The 22,725-nt window shown below is 37.4% G+C and overlaps 3 protein-coding genes across 4 annotated transcripts; 2 read left to right on the top strand and 1 right to left on the bottom strand.

The window, feature by feature from the left end:
- Positions 1–4,780: 4,780 nt before the first annotated feature.
- Positions 4,781–7,101, top strand: LOC18022202 (protein MEMO1). The gene is made up of 8 exons (XM_006405083.2): positions 4,781–4,981; positions 5,349–5,433; positions 5,511–5,579; positions 5,675–5,787; positions 5,866–5,977; positions 6,060–6,203; positions 6,402–6,576; positions 6,776–7,101. The coding sequence occupies exons 1-8, from the start codon at positions 4,930–4,932 to the stop codon at positions 6,899–6,901; spliced, it is 876 nt and encodes a 291-aa protein (XP_006405146.1). The 5' UTR covers positions 4,781–4,929; the 3' UTR covers positions 6,902–7,101.
- LOC18022201 lies at positions 7,100–10,010 on the bottom strand. 2 transcript variants are annotated; one of them, XM_006405082.2, is made up of 9 exons: positions 9,873–10,010; positions 9,243–9,448; positions 8,962–9,143; positions 8,572–8,856; positions 8,433–8,491; positions 8,222–8,258; positions 8,074–8,145; positions 7,665–7,989; positions 7,100–7,564 (listed from the first exon to the last, which is right to left on the bottom strand). In XM_006405082.2, exons 1-9 carry the CDS (start codon positions 9,967–9,969, stop codon positions 7,193–7,195), a joined length of 1,635 nt encoding a protein of 544 aa, XP_006405145.2. In that variant the 5' UTR covers positions 9,970–10,010; the 3' UTR covers positions 7,100–7,192. The 2 variants fall into 2 exon arrangements, with proteins under 2 accessions (XP_006405145.2, XP_024014306.1); XM_024158538.1 differs by having other exon boundaries at positions 7,248–7,564; positions 7,694–7,989.
- A 1,649-nt stretch (positions 10,011–11,659) lies between these two features.
- Positions 11,660–12,571, top strand: LOC112088083. The gene has a single exon (XM_024158234.1). It carries the CDS (start codon positions 11,660–11,662, stop codon positions 12,569–12,571), a length of 912 nt encoding a protein of 303 aa, XP_024014002.1.
- Positions 12,572–22,725: the final 10,154 nt, after the last annotated feature.

Below are 22,725 nucleotides of genomic sequence, written 5' to 3'. Positions count from 1 at the left end.
TCTTAAATTTAATCTTACATAACATAATTTTATTAGTTGGAAAACAAGGAGGTGAATAATGGGATTCACCCCTAGAAGTCAATCCAAGAATTATTTTTTGATATGGAGAGTGTTTTCGGCCGTGAACTACAACTTCGTATTAAACAAAAACCCAATGTAAGTCCAATATGATGTGTGAAGACCATGTGTGTTAGGGATTTTTTTGTACATACATGAGCTAAACACATTTTATTGGGCTTGTATTGGGCTTTCATTAATATTTTGAAGTCGTTCGGATTGTGAACTACCAGAGAAAAAAGCTTCCATCTAACCATAATATTGTGGTAGTCCTTAAACCAATTCTGGTTGCTTCCATGCTTTTCAATTTGTTGTGGCATGAGATCAAGTTTTTTTTTTTTGCTACGAATATTAATATCATATAAATGAAAAAGGAGCTACAAAGTGCAGACCTATTACAGAGCTTCCTTGGCAAAAAAAAAATAAAAAACATGGAGAACAATACAACGAATGGTGAATACAAAGCAGCTAGAATCACCTAATCCAAAGCAACATTAAGTTAGAAAACTGGCACTTCTGACGTCTTCTAGAGATTGTGTTACAGATAACACGGTCGATACTCCTGAAGATGGAAGAAGCAGGGATTCGCTGTTGATTGTGAAGAATATTGTTCCTCTGGATCCAAATGTGGTAAATAACAGCCTGACTAACCAACTTTCGCAGAATAGAAGGCGCAGCAGGAGTACTGACTCGTATCCAAGAGAGTAGCTCAGACCAAGATCTGAACAACTGCTGAGAGGGATTGAGCCTATCAAACACCATCTTCCAAAATGGCAGCGCTGAACGAACATTTGAGGAGCAAGTGATCACGCGTCTCGTCGCTGGTAGAGCAATAACAGCATTCTGCGGAAATATTCAACCCCCAAGAAGCCATCTTCACACGAGTGGGTAACCTGTCCAACTGAGCGATCCACATGTGAAACGCGTGCTTAGGGACCCACCTCTTGAACCAGATAAGATTAGCCCAGGGCTTAGGGGCATCCCTTGGTTTAACCTCATCCAAGTTTTTGCAGAAGAGAAAGATCTACTTCTAATTCCATTAAGAACCCAACAATGGTAATCAGCAGGAGCAGATAGAGATGGGATGCAAACCGTTGTAAGATGGGCGTGGAGACTAAGCTGCTCGTCTGATCTCGCGTTAGGTAATCTCCACCCAGAAGCATTACAAGCCTCACTAACTTTAGCATCAATTGCTATTCTGAGATTCCGAGGACCAAAAGGTCCGAAGAGGTTAATAAGAGGACCGAGAGGGGTCTAATGGTCCCACCAGAAACTGGTGCTCAGTCCATTACCGACGACTGTCCTTAGAAATCTCCCAGCTAGAGGACGAAGGCTAAGAAGTGATCGCCAAGTCCATGAATCCGATTGAGAGCTCTGAATTGCCCAAAAACTGATGTTTTGCAATATGCCATACCACCCACAAAGAAGCACTCCCAACCAAATGAAACGCAAGCAAAGAGGTCTGTTCCAGTCAGAGAATCTCCTAAGCCCAAGACCTCCCTCAGTTTTCGGCAGACACACCTTAGCCCATGCTACTTTAGCACCTTTACCAGATTAAATTCTCTCTGACCATAAGAACTTAGAGCAAAGATTTTCTATCTTTTTGATACAGCCTTTAGGGAGGATGAATGTGGATATCCAAAAATTCACAGTACCTGAAATAACCGAGCTGATGAGCTGAGTTCTGCCGGCATATGAGAGCAACTTGACTGACCAACATCTGAAGCGCTGCCTAATCTTTTCCAATAGTGGCTCATACTCAGAGATTCTCAACTTCCTGTGCATTAGCGGCAGACCCAAATACCGGATTGGAAGAGAGCCTAACTGGAAACCAAATCTCTGCATAGCACTTGCTTCAATGTCATTCACGCCGGCAGTGAAAAGCTGAGTCTTCTGACAGTTCATGTGAAACCTCAACCAAGATGCAAAATCATCCAGAGTTTCTCTTATGCTGTGAAAGGAGGAGCTACCACCATCGAAAAAAATCATAACATCGTCTGCAAACATCAGATGCGATATACTCAGCCCAGTGGTATTTGGATGGTAGTGAATATACCCTGCGTTGAATCTAGATTTCAGGAGCGAGGAGAACACTTCCATAGCTAAGACAAAGAGGTAAGGGGATAGAGGATTCCCTTGCCTTAGGCCTTTAGTACTTGAGAAGAAACCTCCGGACAAGCCATTAACTGAGATACTGAAGGAGGGAGTGGTGATACATTCGCTTATCCAGTTCACGAAAACAGCAGGGATATCGAAAGCACGAAGATCAGAGAGAACGAAGTCTCAGCGCACAGAATCGAATGCTTTGCGCAAGTCAACCTTGAGCATACCTCTGGAGTCAATGGGAGTTATAACCGTGCACAATCTCGGTAGCAAGAAGAACGTTCTCAGCTAGCAGACGACCTGGAAGGAAACTAGACCGAGCCGGAGAAATGATCGTATTCAACAGCCCTTGGAGACGGGAGGCCAATAACTTGGAGATGACCTTGTAACAGGTGTTGAGACAAGATATCGGTTGAAAATCCGCGAAGACGCGTCAGGGATCTTAGGAATCAGAACTAGCGTTGTGGCATTCCATTGCCTGAGTAGCTTTCCGGAGCTGAAGAATTCCTCAATGGAATCACAAACCTCGGGCCCAACGACTGACCAACAACCTGTGAAGAACTCTGCAGAGTACCCGTCTGGACCGCTAGTCTTGTTCTTTGGGAGATCGAAGAAAGAAGCTTTAATATTCTCTCTGGAGAAGCTTTTTGACAAGTCTATTTGCTGGTTACGAGAACATCTGAAAGGAAGGAGCAGATCCATGTCTTCCTGCAAGAGCATAGGCGGATCGACCTCACTGCCCAACAACTTGGAGAAATAGTCAACGCAATGATAAATCATACCGGTCTGAGACTCAATGCGGCTGCCATCAGAGTCCAAGAGAAAGTGTATTTGGTTGATGGCCATTCTTGATGTTGCCATACGATGAAACTATCTAGTGTTTCCATCACCATCTTGAAGCCAGAGGATCCTTGATTTTTGAAGGAAAAAAGACTCCTCAGCTTTCAACAGAATTCTCCATTTACAATGAGCTTCCAGCTCTGCGACAGCATTTAGATGAGAGGGAGAAGAGAGTGTTCTGTTCTGACACTGAATGAGCCTCTCATGCGCCTCTTGAACCCTCTTCTCTAGGTTCGAATAGTTGTTTCTGCTGAAAGCTCTGATAATGGATTTCAAGGTCTTGAGCTTTCTCGACACTCTGTACATTGCAGATCCTGTGGTATTGAGTGAAAACCAATGAAGGCAAACCACCGGAAGAAACTCCTGGTTCTGAAGCAGATAATTAAAGAACTTAAAAGGTCTCTTTTGCTTATCACCGACAAGCTCCAACATTACCTCACATGAGGCGTGGTCGGAGAAATCTGGTTCGCCGAAAACCGCATAAGAAGATGGAAAAGTTGCAAACCAGGAAGGGTTGATTAGAACTCGGTCAAGCTTTTTAGCCACAGGGCTCTCTTCGCATTTATTCCATCATGTCTATGTGTTTCCTCGAAAGTTGAGGTCGGTCAGCTCAGCAGTCATGAGACCAAGTTCTAAGACTTTTTATGCAATCTGTATGACTTGAACGTTTTTATTTTTGGAATAATATTTACATTTATAAAAAAAATAACTTAAATCACCAACTATTTCTGGTGGAAAGTTCTCCATAATACTCTTCCAACTGGAGCTAGTTTGAAGAGAAGGAAGCTATTGAGTGATACTTGTCAACGATGTGGTGAAGCACCTGAAACTGTTAACCACATGATATTCTGATGCCGGGTGCTTCAGAGAAATTTGGGACCATGCTCCGATCGCTATTATATCAGGTTCTTCGCTGACTCAAAATTCAGAGTCTCAATCCTTATCAAAGTAAAGAAGTATGTTATTCCCTTTCTTTGGTTGACATATCTGGAAGATGAGAAATGAACTCATTTTCCAAGAATAGCCAGCGTTCAATTCCAGATCTTATAAATAATTAAGACTTTTGTAGACTTTCAAATGTGGAAATAAATATTAAGCTTGAACCAACATCCGAATAGTCCCAATTCTCAGAATCAAAGCCACAATAATGATTTGTTAACCCTTGTTAGGACATTTGAGGAAGCCATCTCTAAGTCTTCAAATTATTGTTGCTTTGTTGATGGTTCTTGGATTGCTCCAAACCAGAATGCAGGTATTGGTTGGGTTCTATTTAACAAGATAAAGCATTTGGTCGTTAAAGGTATGGAAGCCATACATCCCACAGGCAGTCCAATTGAGACTGAAGCAATAGCTTTATGGACTGCAATCCTTCATGTGAAGCACCTAGGATATGATCACGTTACATTTTGTGGTGATGCAGTGAATCTGTATAAGGCTCTTCACAAGTCACAAAAAATCCAAGCCTGCAACAACTCTGACCACTCCTTGCTATCAACATATATTCAAAAGATATAAAAGACCTTGTGTGTTGTGTCTATGAGTGTTGGATTCAGTTTTTTAAGAGTGCCTCGTAATGTAAATTCAGCTTCTGATCGGTTTGCTAAGATTGCAAGAACTAGGGTATCAGGGAGTGTAATATTATGGAATGACACCTTGTAACTTGAAACTCTTGTTTGTTTTAAGGAAAAAATAATAATAATCACCAACTATTTTCGTTTTTAAAATAAATAAAAAAACGGCGCGAGGGTTTTAGGGAACAAATAAAAAAACGGCACACATTCCTGTTCTGCCTTTCTTCCCCGAGTTAGCGAAGAAAACTAGAGAAAGTAAAACAAAAGAGAGAATCTTCTCTGAATTTCATTCTATAAAATTTTTGGGATTTTTTTTTTTTTTAATCTGCGATCACGATCCTTCAATTTCTTTGCGAGAATGGAGAAAGTGAGGCAAGCATCGCATGCAGGCTCTTGGTATACCGACAATCGTGAGTTACTGACTTTTTCTCACCTCCTTCAAATTTCTTACTTTCATGCTCAAAGTTTCTTGTTTTGGTGTTAGAAATGTTTAATTTTGGGTTTCATGTTTTTATATTGACTATTCCTCGTTTGTTGATCACTGATGAAGTTTAAAGTTTTGATTTTGTGGTAACTGAAATCCGTTTGCTAATTGGACTTGAATTTGATCGGATGTTTAGTATCTGGGTTTTACGATTTGATTCTTCTTGATGAATAGTGAAATTGTTTGTGAAAACAAAAAGAATTAAAGCAGTGAGCTTTGACCACTTTATTTATTTTTCTTAATCTCTCTCGATTTGTGGAGAATCATTAGCTGTTTTATGTTTTTTCTGTCAGCTACAAAGTTGTCATCGGATCTCGAAGATTGGCTAAAAGCTACTAATTTGACCAAATCGCCTGACGTACGAGGTGTAATTGCCCCGTAAGTTGTGTGTTTGCGTCTCTAATTTTTTGCTCCATAAAAGTATATCAAAGTGTCTAACTTTATAACGAATCCAGGCACGCAGGTTATTCATACTCTGGTCGTGCAGCTGCCTATGCCTTTGCAAACATAGATCCCACCAACATGTAAGTAAGCTCGATTGATTTTGGGTTTTGCTTCTAACGCCTTGTGCTTTGGATAAAATGGATTCACTGTGATGCTTTGGAACGTCTCGTTTCAGTTCCCGGATATTTCTTCTTGGTCCATCTCACCACTATTATACTCCAAAATGTGCACTTTCGACTGCAACGGTTTACAAAACCCCCATTGGTGATCTACCTGTTGATGTGGAGAGTAAGTTTGGGTAGTTTCTCTTTCCAGAGATAGATTTTTCACTTGATGAGTAATTATGTTTTCTTATATATTCACCAGTGATTAAGGAGATAAGAGCTATGGGGAAATTTGGAATGATGGATCTCAGGGTCGATGAAGCTGAGCACAGCATGGAGATGCACTTGCCGTATTTGGCTAAAGTATTTGAAGGGTAATGTTAATGGTTTGGAACAACTATATTAAATAGCGTTGCGGAATTTTGCTGAGACAGGTCCATATTAATGTTTGAACAGGCACAATGTGAAAGTTGTACCCATCTTGGTTGGAGCAGTAAGTGCAGAAAATGAAGCCATGTACGGTGAATTGCTAGCCAAATATGTGGATGATCCCAAGAATTTTTTCTCAGTGTCATCTGACTTTTGCCACTGGGGCTCAAGGTTTGTCTTAGTTCACTTCATCTATGTTCTCTCATTCCCTCCTTTTCCGTCTTGTTGAGTCTGATCACTGATGAGAGTTTACTTTTGATCGACATTGGCTTATCTTTCTCTTTGTCTCTTTGCTTCTGCTGCATAACCAAATTTTCTGCTGCACTTTCCTAGCTTCCTATGATTGTGTTCATATGTTTTTGGTTATAGGTTCAATTACATGCATTATGACAACAATCATGGTCCCATACACAAATCCATTGAGGCACTAGACAAGAAGGGAATGGATATAATAGAGACAGGAGATCCAGATGCCTTCAAGAAGTACCTTCTGGAGTTTGACAACACCATTTGTGGGCGCCACCCGATTAGTATTTTTCTCCATGTAAGCATTAATGCTCCTACTTTGTTTCCTTGCTCTGGTCAGACTAATTCATCAAAAATAGCGTCAAAGCATCTTGATGATACTTTGCTTTAGATCCAACCAGTATAATGGATCGGATGGATAATAAAGGTGAATCTAGTGGTCAATTAGGTTCTCTCAAAGCTTATTGTTTCTGTTTATGTTTGTGATTCCTTTTCAGATGCTAAAACATTCCTCAAGCAAGATTAAGATCAATTTCCTGCGGTACGAGCAATCGAGCCAGTGCCAGACAATGCGAGACAGCAGTGTCAGCTATGCATCTGCTGCAGCCAGGTTGGAAAGTTGAACTAAAGAAAGTCGCATTCGGTTTCTACATTTCGGTTTCAAGGTCTTTGGGTCGAAAAATTTAATCTAAAATTGTTCACCAATGCAAAGAACCTTAGAAAACCAAAGGTTTCGTGTTTACAATCTTCTGTAATAAGAAAAGCACAAACTACAAGACCCTCCTCCTTTGACTAATATCTAATTTCTGCATTTCTCTCACAAGATACGTTCATACATGGGAATCACAAATTAAGTGTCTTGGGACTTATAACACACTGCTCATAATCTACAAAGACTGTTAACAAGAGATACATCAAAAGTTAACTCTTACAATCTCTTTACTTTCTGAATATTCTGGCAAAGCTTGCTTCCGGTGCCGTCTCTCTCTACTGTAGATGATCCAGAACATAAGTGAGAGCATCACAGCCGTTGATAATATCGCCAGACCCACATAGACCCAATAGCCATAACGCGTGAGTCCTGGACAATGATCATTGGTTATGTCTCTAAAGGTCTGCTTTGCGTATGAGCAATCCTGAAGCTGGACCAGGAATGGTGCGTCTCTGATCAACCCGGTGCTTATGTTCACACATGATGCCATCTGACCGTACAATGCCGGTGTGAGCCTCCCAGTTGTTAAGCAAGTCCCGTTTGGGTTCACTTGGCACACGAAAGTGCTCCATGCCTGTTAGAGTTTGGTTTAATTTGATTTTTACTGCCATCCTTTTGACTAAAACAGTTTCAACAGTATATGAATGCTAAACGAATAGACAGAGGGACTTTACTTGAGTAGCATTGTTCAAATCGAGCTCACCAGGTGAGCAAGGACGATCGGTGAGGTCATGGTTAAAGGGATTGCAGAGCAATGGAAGCAACGGTCCAGACTGGTTGTAGTACATTGGGACAAAGACTGGAGAGAAGTTGATGTTGGAGACATTAGTGATGACTGTGTTGATGAGATCCACGAGCTGACCCGTCACCTCTCTGCCACGCATCAAAGTTTCCTGAGCTGTGGCATTGTCTGTACAAGGCAAGATCTCGTCAAGAGCCGTGTTGCTTGAGGGTCTCTCTACCCATTCACTCATTGCTACACATGTGTCTGCAGTTGCACTGATGCTCAAACAAACACAATAAGGTTTTGAACTAACAAAGAAGAAGAAGCGGAAGTTAATGGAGGAGAATCTTGAGACATACTTGTGTAGCAGAAGGAATATTCCGCTCAAGATGAATGTACCAGTCACCAAAATCCAACCAAGAATCACAAGGCTGCACAAAAGGAAGAGGATTCAGGTAATTTTTACTCATGAAAATCGCAGGGACAACATTTAAGGGTTTCACTCACGTGTAAACGATGACCTGCATCCCGAAGATTGAAGAAACTGCAATAGAAGATATGAATTAGAAAAGATCAATAGAGTTAACACAGTAGTTGAAACTAAAGAATCATGTGTAGTGAAAGATGTTGAACTTGCAGGCTATACAAACATAAGTTCATTTCCAAGAGCATTACAAAGGTTGAAAACAGTACAAACGATTCAGATTTGCAGACTTACCAAGACCAAGAAATATCAAGACAAGCATGACGATTGAAACTACAATAAGCGCCACCTTCCTGCAAAGACAACAAAGTCCCGTTACGCTGTTCAAAAATCGTGACTCTGTAACAGAGAGAGTGTTAGGAGTTGTTGTTACACGGAATCAAGGAAATGTCTAATGTCATTGGAGCTATTAGTGGTTTTCTCAGTGATCGTGGCTACAGAAGAATCCAGCTTCGCTCCAATTTGATCGATTTCAGTTTGGACATTTGCAGGTAAAGAGACCTGAAGAACTGCAATCTGCTTTGCTGAAGCAAGATAATCCGAAATAGCTCTAAGCTGTGAAACTGTACTATCGGCTTGGCTCATGACGTACTCTAATGTCTCTGTAGTGCTTTTGTTGTACCTGACCTGACCGGAGTATAGCAGAAGACATCCGATTCTGCGATAAGAACAAGTCAAATGCTACATAAAAACGTTCAATGAAGAAACAAGCCAAATCATAAACGTGGATTGAGCAAAGTAGGTGTTTTCTTCTCTTACTCACATTGCCATAAGAGTGAAGAAGAGGAGGAAAATGAGGGAGACAACATAAGCAACTTTTGAGTATCCAATAGATTTGCTTCTATGGCATATGTGACAGATACAGATAACCAATAAACAGATACCAAACCCAAGAAACCAAACAGCAGCAACAACAAAGAGAGGAACAGCTGTATAGCTCACAGACTGCAAATTTCAAAACACAAAATATATCAAAATCACCAGAACATCTAAAAGATGGGCATAGATAGAGTCAAGAGGCAGACTAAAGTGGAGAGATCTTACAGCCCAGTAATGGTGATTGCTGATATTCCATCCTCCAGTATATTTCTGGAAACCATTTAGAGGATCTTTTCTGAATGTTCTTTGAGCAGCTAAAGCTACTGAAGTATCTTCAGTCACTTGAGGGTTATTGTAAAAAGGTCCGTTTAATGGCGCTTCGGCCACTATAAATCTCATTGCAGGATTTTCAAACCCGATATTCTCAGAAGCTGAAACAGATAATCAGATTGAAATTGAGAAGGAAACGAACAGAAAATTGTACTAAATGCTCAAACTTTTTCATTTTTCTCCTCAACCCTAGAATTGCATTAAGATAATGTTAAGGTTCAAGTAGAATCTGCAGAGAAAAAATTGGACTTTTGATAACTTTTCCAGATTATATGCAAAACCCATTGTGAATCAGTTGGAAATCTTTGAAGGATTCCGCAAAGTTGTGATTTTTTTGGGGAGCAAAGTAGAGTTCTGGCATTGTCATTGAATAACAAACAGAAAAATGTAGAAGAAGAGAAAATATAAAAATGTGAGTAGTCCTCTTTACTTTCCCGGAAAAGAGAAGCCTTTCTCGAGAAACAAGTTGAAAGAGAGTACAGGAAAGTAAGAGAAAGGAAGTAAGAAAGAAACACAAAGACAAACCTGTGGGAGGCTGAGTAGGAGGAATGTAAATAGTTGAAGCTCCATGAGCAAGAGAAAGAGCGGTAAAGAAGCAACATAATAAGAGAAGAAGAGCCATTCACTACTACTGTGACGCAACCTTGAGAGGCGAGAGCGAGAGAGAGAGTTGCAGACTTGCAGTGGTGAAGAAGCAGAGGAGAGAGAAAGAAAGACAATGAAACACAAATTTGCTTTTTTCCTAATTTCAATGACCCCACACAAGACTTTTGGTGTAATGAGTTTATACTGAAGATACACAATTACTGGGTTTTGCAGGAATTTTGGACAATGGAATCTAGTAGATTTTAAAACTATGTTAAGATTTAGGGTTATACAATAAGTAACTTTTAGCGCGTGTTACTGTTTTTCTATTTTTTGAAATCTCAAATATTTGGTTTGGTCATAAGAGATTTCAGATTTTATGGTATTAGTATTGTTTAAAAATGGATACGAATCGGAGACTCTAAAATATTTAAAAAAATAATACAGTCTACAGAAAAACAAATACTTCTATTCAAAACTATTTGATGTTTGTTATAAATAAATGGACTTCTAGTAACCGGCCCATTAACCATCAGGTTAATGTCTCATGGTCCATTAGGGTTTCTGATACATTAGTTATGTAATGTATATATACAATGTTTATGGAAATAATAAGATCAAAGTTTTTCCCTTAATACGTTATCAGCACGAAGCTCAACTTCAAACGATCATATCTCTCAAAATACAAGGAGTTAGAAGGCGATCTACATATCATTTTGAAGCCTTGGAAGAGAAAAATCTAGTGGTGAAAACCGCTCCTCAATCCGACACCAGACGCGCCCTCACGACTCAAAACAATCGGCGCTGTCCCACCTTAGCGGGTGATTCTTTCCAAGCGGTGGTTCCTCCATTGTAGCAGCTGTTCGTCCTCCCTTCTGGCCATCATTCTCAGGAGTTTCCAGTAGATATCGGTGGTCTTTAGCTCCCAGATCATAAGCCGGTCAGAAATCCATTTGGCGAAAAGGTATTATCTAAAACTATAGATCCTAATCAAAGTTTTGGTTTTTTTTTTTTTTGAAAACCCTAATATGGATCGGTTCTTTTCATGATTCTTCATCGTCTTTTTCGTTTTTAAAACCATAACCAGATCCTCTTTCTTCTTGTCAAAACCCTAATTGGTTTTATTTTTCCTAATTGGCTTTATTATATAAAACCTAAACCCTAATGCTTTGTTCAAATCCTAAACCGATCGGTGCACCTCCGATAAAACCCTATACCGATCGATCCACCTAAACCGTTTATAAACCGATAAATTCTAATCCTAAATCGATAGGGTTTAAGTTTAAACCGATCGGTTTTTCCTAATAAAAATTAAACCCTACCAAATCCGTTTAGTTTAATCCCTTAACCGATTAATAACCCTAATAACCGGTTTCCAAAATTAAATCTAATTTAACCGGTTTTATTGTTTAATCGATCAATCCGATCGGTTTAAGCTTAATCGGTTAATTTCAAATTAGTTTCCAAAATCAATCTCTAGATTTTTTAAAAAAATGGTTAAGAGATAAACCAACGTTTATCTATTAGAGCTAAATTTGGAAACCCTAGTAAACCGGCTAGGTTATAAACCCTAAGGTTCGATTTTAGAGTTCCCTTATATAGCAAGTTTTCTAAAATAGCAAGTTTCCTGAAATGGAAAGTTTTCCCAAGAATACCTTAAATCCCTTATTCCAATGACCATAGTCTTATACTATTGATTATTTAACATAAATTATTATATGTTTCAGATGTCAAACATTCAGAAGGTCGAATATGAGGCACTCACTGTCTCTGGAGATAACTACCTCAAATGGGCCCTTGACACCAAGATCTACCTCAACTCAAAAAGTCTGGGTGAATGCATCAAAGATCCCAACACCGCGACTCAAACAGAACGGTACTCGGCGATATTTATTATCTGCCATCACCTCGCTGAGTCTCTCAAGCAACAATACCTCACTCTTGAGGATCCACTCGAACTTTGGGTGGCACTGAAAAAGCGATATGACCATCAGAAAACGGTCATACTGCCCCAAGCCAAGTTCGACTGGAAGAACCTATGTGGCGAGGAGGTCACTGATAAGGATATGCTAGAGAAAACATTCTCTACTTTTGGCACTCCCAATGTTGTTCTCCAACAACAATACCGTGCCATGAATCATAACACCTATGAGGATTTGATATCTTGCTTACTGCTTGCTGAGAAGAACAATCAGCTTCTGTTGAGGAACAGTGCCATGCGGCCTCCAGGATCAGCCCCATTGCCAGAAGGAACCAGAAAAGAGTCCAACTTCGTCCAACGTAACAGATCCTCAGATCGTGGACGTGGACGTGGAAATGGACATGGACTGCGCGGCAGAGGACGCGGTAGACCGAACCAAGATAACCGACCTAACCTCAGTTTTGGTCGGGGTAAGGGTCGTGGTATCAACAAACCGACCCAAAGAGGCAGTTCATCTAGACCAACTCCTTGCTCAAGATGCGGAATGACTAATCATTGGGTCAAGAACTGCCGTACTCCCAAATATCTTGCTGAGCTCTACCAGAAGTATGGGAAAGATAATCATGAGGCTAACCTGGTTCATCAAGTCAATGAAGATGACTCAAAGGATGATAAGATTGATGGCATGGATTATGAGCTCTCCGACCTTCTTGATTGATCTCAAAAATCTGAATTTGTTTTTCATTACTCCTTAAACTTTTATCTTTTGTTTTTGGGATTTATTGTCTTTACTTTGGATTTTTAAGACCTTTTGCTTTTACATTTTAATTTATGGAGTAATGTTTTATTTACATCTCATTTTTGCATGTTATTGAATTATAATTCTTGTTTAATGAAGATATGCAAGACAATATGGATATCATTGTGGATAGTGGATCGAGCCACACCATTCTAAAAGACAAGAATTACTTCATAAATTTAGTAATCAAAACCGCAAACATTAGCACTATAGCGGGTAGTTCGAGCCTAATAGAGGGCCATGGCCAAGCTAATGTGCTGTTATCAAATGGCACATATCTAGACATCTCTGATGCCTTATACTCACCCAGTTCTAAGAGAAACCTATTGAGTTTCAAAGACATAAGATTGAATGGTTTCCATATCGAAACTCAGGATGAAGGGAACAAAGAGTTTTTAATTATCACTAAAATGATAAATGGCCATAAACAAGTTTTTGAAACTATACCCGCCGTATCTACTGGCATTTACCATGCTAAAGTCAGTATGGTTGAGGCTAATGCTGCTATCAAAGCACGGTTTTTAGATTACACTATTTGGCATGATCGCCTGGGTCATCCCGGTGCGAACATGATGCGTAAATTAGTCCAGAATTCTAAAGGGCACAGCCTTAAACCAAATGGTATTTTCCCTCAGCACCTCAAGTGCACAGCTTGCTCACAAGGGAAACTGATTACCCGACCTTCACCAGTCAAAGTGTCTAAAGAGACCTTGAACTTTCTGGAAAGAATCCAAGGAGACATATGTGGACCAATTCACCCACCTTGTGGGACATTCAAATATTTCATGGTCCTCATTGATGCATCGACCCGCTGGTCGCATGTCTGTCTGCTCTCTTCTAGGAACCAGGCTTTTGCTAGGTTATTGGCCCAAATCATCAGATTACGAGCCCATTTTCCAGACTTCCCATTAAAGACTATACGTCTTAATAATGCTGGTGAATTCACTTCCCAAGCGTTTAATGAATATTGTATGTCCATGGGGGTAAGTGTTGAACATCCCGTTCCACATGTCCATACACAAAATGGATTAGCTGAATCCTTCATTAAACGAATTCAATGGGTTGCTAGACCATTACTCATGAGGTCACAACTCCCGGTCTCAGCTTGGGGACACGCAGTCTTACATGCCGCTGAACTAATAGGCATACGACCATCTAGTGAGCATAAATATTCACCATCCCAATTGCTAACGGGTCATGAGCCAGACGTCTCCCATATTAAAACATTTGGGTGTTCAGTCTATGTACCCATTGCACCACCACAGAGGACTAAAATGGGACCTCAAAGGAGGATGGGAATATATGTTGGTTTTGATTCTCCCACCATCATAAAATATCTCGAGCCAACTACAGGAGATCTGTTTAAAGCCAGATATGCAGATTGTCGATTTGATGAATCGGTATATCCTAGATTAGGTGGTGAGACAGACAAGCTGGTAAAAGAACTTTCATGGAATCAAACATCCACACAATGGCAAGATCCTCGGACTCTAGAATGTGATTCAGAGGTCCAAAGAATTATACATTTACAAAAGCTAGCTAATCAATTGCCAGATTCCTTTGCTGACCCGAACAAAGTTACCAAATCGTACATACCAGCTTGTAATGCACCAGTACGAATAGATGTCCCCTCAGGGAAAAGTCAAGTTGCTACAGAGTCTGACGCACGTAAGAAACGTGGCAGACCACCAGGTTCCAAAGATAAGAATCCCCGGAAATCAAAGAAAGGTGCAATGATTGAAACCGGGATTCAAGAGAACACGGATACAGCCTCAGCTGATACTTACCCTATCGAACCATCTCAAGAGGTTTGGGACGCCAAAACTCAAGGTTCTGAAGGGATTGATAATAATGAGATCTCAATCAATTATATCATATTCGGTTCTCTATGGAACAGAAAAGATGTCGACATCAATGAAACTTTTGCATACAAGGTAGCACTTGAGATTGTGCACACGCAAGAGGATCTAGAACCCACGTCTATAATTGAGTGCACTCGTAGATCAGATTGGCTGAAATGGAAAGAAGCCATAAACGTGGAGTTGAATAGTTTAAAGAAACGGAATGTGTTTGGTCCGATCTTAAGGACACCATTCGATGTTAAACCAGTGGGAAACAAATGGGTCTTTGTGCGTAAAAGAAACGAACTCGGCGAAGTCGTTAGATACAAGGCACGCCTTGTAGCACAAGGATTCTCACAGAGACCCGGAATCGATTATGAGGAGACTTATTCTCCAGTGGTGGATGCAACTACATTTCGATTCCTCATAAGTCTGGCCATAAGAGAAAACTTAGATTTGCGGTTAATGGATGTTGTAACCGCATATCTTTATGGACCACTGGACAGTGAAATCTATATGAGATTACCAGATGGTATTGAGCTCAAAGATAAGCATGCATCTCGTGATAAACACTGCATTAGGCTGAAAAAATCCTTATATGGACTGAAACAAAGCGGACGTATGTGGTATAACCGGTTAAGCGAATATCTCATCAGAGAAGGCTACGAAAACGATCCGATCAGTCCATGCATCTTCATCAGAAAATATCAAAACAAAGGATTTGTAATCATAGCAGTATACGTGGATGACTTGAACATCCTCGGAACATCTGGTGAAATCGCCCAAACAGTTGAATGCTTAAAAGCAGAGTTTGAAATGAAAGACTTAGGCAAAACTAAATTCTGTTTGGGATTACAACTTGAGTACGTCAATGACGGAATCCTTGTGCATCAATTGGCATACACTGAAAAGGTACTCAAGAGATTCAATATGGACCAGGCCCACCCATTGACCAGCCCAATGGTTGTGAGGAGCCTTGGATTGGATAGTGATCCATTCGGTCCAAAGAAGGACGATGAAGAAATCCTCGGTCCTGAAATGCCATACCTCAGTGCCATAGGAGCATTAATGTACTTGGCTAGTCACACTAGACCAGACATCTGCTTTGCCATGAGCCTCTTAGCTCGCTTTAGTTCGTGTCCAACTCAAAGGCACTGGAACGGTATTAAGCACATCCTTAGATACCTTCAAGGTACTAAGGACTTGGGATTATTTTATTCTAACCATAACAAGGATGGTCTAGTTGGTTTTGCTGATGCAGGATATTTGTCAGATCCGCACTGTGCCCGGTCTCAAACCGGTTATGTTTTCACGCATGGAGGAACAGCCATATCTTGGAGATCCATGAAGCAGACTATTGCCGCTACCTCATCCAACCATGCGGAAATCTTGGCCATCCACGAAGCTAGTAGAGAGTGTGTTTGGTTGCGGTCCATGACTCAGCATATCCGATCAGATTGTGGTATGGACGAAGATAAGGAGCCTACGGTGATGTATGAAGACAATGCAGCTTGTATCGCTCAACTCAAGGACGGCTACATCAAAGGTGACCGGACGAAGCATATTCTGCCCAAATTCTTCTTCACTCATGAGCTGCAGAAGGATGGTCAGGTCAAGGTTCAGCAAGTCCGATCAAGCGAAAATTCAGCCGATCTATTCACTAAATCATTACCGACTTCTACACTCCGGAAGCTCATTCATCAGATAGGAATGCGTAGACTTAGAGATCTACAGTGATGCCTAAACCAGGGGGAGTAATGCGTATTGTACTCTTTTTCCTTCACCATGGTTTTTCCCACTGGGTTTTCCTGGTAAGGTTTTAATGAGGCAACGTTCCCCAGCGCATTATAGAGATCCCGGTTTTGTGACAGGCACGGTTACCTTGTCCAAGGGGGAGTGTTATAAACAAATGGACTTCTAGTAACCGGCCCATTAACCATCAGGTTAATGTCTCATGGTCCATTAGGGTTTCTGATACATTAGTTATGTAATGTATATATACACTGCTTATGGAAATAATAAGATCAGAGTTTTTCCCTTAATAATGTTTAAAAAAATTTTGCACACAGATTAATAATTTATTTAATTTTTATTTTTTCTGCACTAAAAATATTATTTATAATTTATTTAAATAGTTCAGCTAATAAGAAGACAATCTGTAGAATATAAAAGGTAAAAACAATAAAAATTCATTAAATTTTATATTGAAAAGTGAGAATATCAAATAATTCTAAACAAAAAAAACTCATAAAACATCAAATAATTCTGAAAAAAAGAGTATTAGATATCTCTTATAATGTGATGCAGCCTATAGCATAGCAAGCAGACATGACCTATTGGATTTCTCATGGAAAGTGAGACGACTCCTAAGTAACAAACACAATTTTGAGCAAATGAAATACTGTTAAAAATACTTGATATGCAGGTAAAAGATCTTTCAATAGTAGAACCGATTTTAGAGTTTATGGGACCATTAATTTCAAATTGGTTTCTAAAAATTTGAAAATCTTTTCAGAGCCGTACTTGTTTAATAAAATACTCTCCTCCCAAAATGACAAAAAGCACGATATTAATCGGAGAAGTCAGAAAATCAAAAAGAGATTTATTTTTAAGGCAGGCTTGATCCGCAACTTAATCTACTTATCCAAAGTTTTGTGGAGTGATAAGTGTATAGGAATGAGTATCCGGTTACCTAAGATAGCAAATGGTTACTATGGCGTTTCTTATTTCAGCCAAAACATTATGAAATTCATAAATGACCATCGATCAATTTAAAGCTTAAACCATAAAGGCATAAAACTCTTCACCACTACTCATCAGCTTTAGTTCACCAAACACTCAATTTCTTCTAACATAAATTAAACATTTATTATACAAATAAAATTATATTTCTTACAAATGACGGAAAACGTAGTTTGAAATGAGAAATGAGTTCCTTGATTTATTTATACTAGGTGTTTGGTCCACACGGGCAGAAACATTTCTTTAAATAGCCACATTAATTAGATAATTAAATTTATTACTAGTAATAAATCAAAAATAAATATGAAAACAATGTAAGACATATGATCAACAAAAAAAATATTAAAAATAATAATATATATCTGTAGAAACAAACAAAAACTAATTGTTGTATCAAAACTATACAAATCATTAAAATAAGATAAAAAAACAAAAGATAAAAAAATTAGTTAAAAAATATTTAAAACATCTTTTATACAACGTTCATAGCCTTCTATTGTGACTTCTTTTTTGGATTTATAATTAAAAATCTTAAGTTCTTTCTTTGATGTTATCATTAATTCTTCATTCTCCATAGCTAGCCAAAATTCTTTTTCCATTTTGTGGGATTTTTTTTTCTTTTTATTAGTTATTATCTTTCGTGTAATCACATACACGAAATGATAATATTATAGCGTAGGTAAATAATCTTTTTGGTAGTTTTGATACCATATTAAACTTCATCTCTAAAGTAGTCATTATTTGTATTAAATTAAGTTTACATATTATTTCATTTATTCATTATTTAGCTTCAAATTTCTTCTTGTTTAGAGGAATTGACTCTCCTTGCTGATTCTTATCTGTCTCATAAGCGTGAACATGAAACCATTTTATCTGATCGTATGTAATTAACCAATCTTTTTTTGCTAGCTTTGATATTATACTTAGTTTCATCTCTGAATTTTTCATTATATGTATATATTAAGTTTTATAATAATTTTAGTTCTTCATTCTCCAGAATTTTCTCTCTGTTTCACGGAAATTATTTCTCATTACCGATACTTATCTTTTATGCAAGCGTGGACACGAAACTTTTATATCAGAGAGTAGATAATTAAACAAAAATTTTGGTAGTTTTTGATATCATGTTTAGCTTCATCTCTAAAGTAGTCATTATTTGTACACATTAATTTTATAGATTATTGTAATTCATCATTCTCCTTATCCGGAAATCTCTCCCTCTTTGTCGAAATGGTCTCTCATTCTTGTCGGTTTTATCTTTCATGCAAGCGTGGACACAAAACTATTATATCGGAGCATAGGTAAACAATATTTTTGTTAGCTTTGATATCATGTTGAGTTTTAAATCTGAATTAGTTATTATTTATATATATTATTTTTATAGATGAGTTTATTTTCGTTCTCTGTAACCTCAACTCTCTTCCCACAGAAAGACGGTTAAACCAATAATAAAAAAACCACATGGTTTACATTAAAACGGGTTGATAGACATTAGAATAAAATGAGCTTTCATGATCTAATTATAACAAAAAATTTCACATCACTTTAACGGACATGTTGGATTGATGAACAACCAACTAAAATCGACAAAAAGCACCACTCATGAAAAAAATAATACATGATATGTCAGCATAAAAATACACGTAGAATCACTCTGAGAACACAAAACTTTTGACTAAACAAATAATAGTATGGATTTACCACATAAGTTAATAAAATTATTTTTAAAAATTTTAAAAATAAAATAGTGGATATCAATGGATATTTTTTGTGTTAAAACAAAATTCTGTAATTTATATTAATGCTATTTATTATATATATAGATCAAATTATTCACTAAATCTATATATATATATATATATATATTTAGCATGTGGTGCTGCCATGCTAAATTCTGTAATTTAAAGTTTTTCTCTTTTCTGGTGCTGCCGATAAAAATCTGTCATGTGGCAGCAGAGATGGCAATAACAGAAGAGAGAAAAACTCTCTTTATATATATAAAATATGGATCATCCGCGAATTTGCAGGGGAAATAAAGTATATTAAACTCTTAACTGTTTTGAATATTTATAAGTTAATATACGTATAACAAAATGTGATGATACTTAGACATGAAATCCAATTTTTTGAAAAGATAACTACTATTAGACAAAAATAAAAAGATATGACTTTCAAAAATATAAAAATATAAAGATGAATGAAGTCATACAAAGCAATTTACACACATTTTTATTTGAGTTCATAGTTTACAGTTAAGGTAAAAATGTATAACTCAACATATACATTCATGTAAAATACAACTATGTAATTGACATTGAGAAGAAGTTAAACACTGATATAGATCAATTTTATCGATAGAACTCAATCGTTGATAAATATACTTTTACAATGAGAAGTTTTTAAATATATTATATGATATGAAATGTTAAAATCTCAAAACAAACAAAAATTCTAGTGCAAAATTTTGTAGGATAAAAATTTAAATTTGTCATAATCTGTAAAACGTTTGGAAATAATTTGGATTTTAAATTATTAGAAATAGTTTTGATACATTTTAATTCAAAATTTTTTTTTAGAAAACTAAATTTGTCTTATAACATCATGTAGCATTGGACATATTATATTGGCTTAACAAATTCTTAATTATGTGACCTTAATAATACATTTTGGAGACTTAGAATTTAGGTACCAAATATAATTTAGTATTGTAATTGAAAACACACATGAAATAAGAAATTCAACTTTTTTCTTTAAAATAAACGATTATAAGCATAAATATACCTATTTAATAACAAAAATGCACAGTTGTATCAATAATTATAAACTGAAAAGTACAAGCAAATGAGTTATGCAAATAGATCATCATAAGATGCATTTATTGAGTTATTCCAATATCAAGAGGTTTTAGTATGTATGAATGATCATAAAAAAAGTTTAACATGATTTTATAAATTCATATATTTTCTAAGGACTGGATATTTTGTTAACGTTCACAAATACTGAATTTCTTATTTCATCTTTTTCTTATAAATCGTCCCAACTCAATTAAAAAAAAGCCATGAGGTTGTTATAGATTTGCTCCTGAAATCCAAATAACTTCTTTTGTTAGGAAACAATGTCTCAAGTAACATATTTTCAATAAAAGTTTTATCCAATTTATAGTTTAACTATGGGGAAATGTTAAATTCAGACCTAAATTTACCACCCGTACTAAAACATACTTGAACATCATTTCAATTTGAATCTCATACCTGATCTTTACATTTTGTGCAAAAACCTCTGAGAGTGTTAACAGCGTTAAGTGTCTGTGAAATCAAGTAGACGTGGATGACACGTTGACAACTCGTTTAGTTTTTGGCTAAATAATTATCTAAACTATGTCGTTTGTTTTCTTTCTCTGAGCCTCGTCTCTGTCTTCATCTTCAAGCCATGAAGAGAGCGGTGGGTTTCCTGCTCTCCGATCCATCCATGGTGCTCATGCTCCGACGAAACGAGAGAGAGCGAGACTAGAGTGTTCACCACTGCTACCGCGTTTTATAGCGATCACCAATTGAAGCGCCTTTGCAAAGTGGAAACCATTCAAATGCAAGCATCTGCTGCAGTTACAATTTTTGCGGCAGAAAGGACATTTATCAACGATATCATCTCAGATAGATTTGGATACTTGCAACAAACCATAGATAGAGTAAGATATCGAAATGTATTTTGTGACAAGACAAAAGGAATATATTACAGTTGAGTCAGATGCTAACCATTTCCTTATACACTGAAGACAATACATTGTCACTTCACATTCACTGCAAATGACAAGAGTTATCCTTTCCGCTTTAAAGCACTGATGGAAAATTGCATGGCGTTCCTTAGATTTCTGCCAAGACAAAACATTATTTTAGAAAATTTTAGTACAACAATATGTTTATATCTCCTCGTTGTTGATCGGATTCAAGGAGTTTATAGAAAGATTTGTTACCTTTGAAGTATTTTTCAAGCTTGTGCAGTCATCAGAACTCCCATTTCTCAGAACGGAATCTGATACTGAAGCTGGCGAACGTGAGCGAGAACGACTAACACCTGTGATATTTTCTGGACTTTTGGAACTTCTTCCATTAGCTACACAACCTAATCTGCTGCTCCTTCTTCGTGATGTTTCCTTGATCTTAGAATTAAACCAGTTTAAGCTCTTCTTCCAATCCATATCTTCTTCAAGTTTCACTTTCGTCTGTATTTCCTTTTAGCAGTGATTTCAGAACTACGATTCGCTTCTACTTTTCACTTCTGGTTCTTCTTTGCGCTTATCTTCTCTCTTTTTCATAGTGAAGCTTCGAATATAATCTCCTAATATGAAATCATCATCATTTTCAGAAATTTGCTATTCTTTTACAGATGCTGTTTCCTTAGGAACAGCTTCAACTTCATCACAGCTTTCTATTTTCTCCATGCTCTCCTTCTTTTCAGGCTACGCTTAACCGCTGAGTCGTCGTTATCAGCTCTCGAACGCTTTCGTTTCCTAACAAAGACTTTCAATATTACAGGACTTGACCTCGAGCCTCCCTCTTTTAACTTAACTGATTTTGGAGTTCTCTTCTTCCTCGTCGACCAAGAATATCGAAAGGAAACTAGAGACCTCTCCATTAGACGACAATGCTCGAGACTAACTCCACACGAAATTACAGAGTCCATTTTATCTGCAAAAAAAACAAAAAACAAAAAACGACGTCTTAAAAACTCAAAACGATGCCAGAAGAACATGAAAATCTGTAAATTACTTTATCAGCATTAATTAGTAGCTTAACGAATATATTAAGTACCAAAATTATCCCAGAAAAAATCGTCATTGGAAAATAATCAGAAGACTTTGCTTTTCCAAGAGATTTCCCCAAATTATAGTATCAGAAAACACACAAAGCTTCTTCATGAACGAATCGTGTTTGATGTTGAGTCCAGAACAAACAACAATCGACTTCTTATAAGTCCACGTGGACTTGATTTCACGGAGACTTAACGCTGTTTACATTCTGGAAGATTTTCGCACAAAATATAAAGATCAGGTATGAGATTAAAATTGAAATGATGTTCAAGTATGTTTTAGCACGGATGGTAAATTTAAGTCTGAGTTTAACATTTCCGCATAGTTAAGGTAGGAATTGGCCAATTTTCCATCTTAATAGGTTTGTAACTTCATAGAGATATAATAAATTACACAACTACTAGTGTAGCCTAAAGAAATGCTTCTTTCATTACCTCATACAATTCTTTATCTCCTTCTAATAATCAAATTTTACAAATACATTTTCAGAAAAACAATAAATACATCTTTTATGTTTGATTAATTATCTTCTTTTTTATTTACCACTTTAATATCCAAATTTATTAGTTGTTTATCTCCTTTGAAAAGCATCTATAGGCCCATTATAGTTTGGTAAAACATGCTTTATTATGACAGAAATTTTATATAATTGGTTATGTATAGCCAAAAGTGATTTTTTTTTT

The sequence above is a fragment of the Eutrema salsugineum genome, unplaced genomic scaffold (assembly GCF_000478725.1).
Source record: "Eutrema salsugineum unplaced genomic scaffold, Eutsalg1_0 scaffold_15, whole genome shotgun sequence".
In the NCBI taxonomy this organism is placed as follows: Eukaryota; Viridiplantae; Streptophyta; class Magnoliopsida; order Brassicales; family Brassicaceae; genus Eutrema; species Eutrema salsugineum.
The sequence above is the reverse complement of the archived record's forward strand: the minus strand, read 5'-3'. Positions and strand labels throughout refer to the sequence as shown.

What these genes read in the sequence shown, in the direction of transcription:
- LOC18022202 (XM_006405083.2), top strand. Translation starts at nt 4,930, where the DNA reads ATGGAGAAAGTGAGGCAAGCATCGCATGCAGGCTCTTGGTATACCGAC. An exon ending in TTGGCTAAAGTATTTGAAGG is followed by an intron (nt 5,978 to 6,059) that starts GTAATGTTAATG and finishes ATGTTTGAACAG; the next exon opens with GCACAATGTGAAAGTTGTAC. An exon ending in TTTTGCCACTGGGGCTCAAG is followed by an intron (nt 6,204 to 6,401) that starts GTTTGTCTTAGT and finishes TTTTGGTTATAG; the next exon opens with GTTCAATTACATGCATTATG.
- LOC18022201 (XM_006405082.2), bottom strand. Translation starts at nt 9,969, where the DNA reads ATGGCTCTTCTTCTCTTATTATGTTGCTTCTTTACCGCTCTTTCTCTT. An exon ending in TCCTACTCAGCCTCCCACAG is followed by an intron (nt 9,449 to 9,872) that starts GTTTGTCTTTGT and finishes TATCTGTTTCAG; the next exon opens with CTTCTGAGAATATCGGGTTT. An exon ending in ATTTGAACAATGCTACTCAA is followed by an intron (nt 7,565 to 7,664) that starts GTAAAGTCCCTC and finishes AAACTCTAACAG; the next exon opens with GCATGGAGCACTTTCGTGTG.
- LOC112088083 (XM_024158234.1), top strand. Translation starts at nt 11,660, where the DNA reads ATGTCAAACATTCAGAAGGTCGAATATGAGGCACTCACTGTCTCTGGA.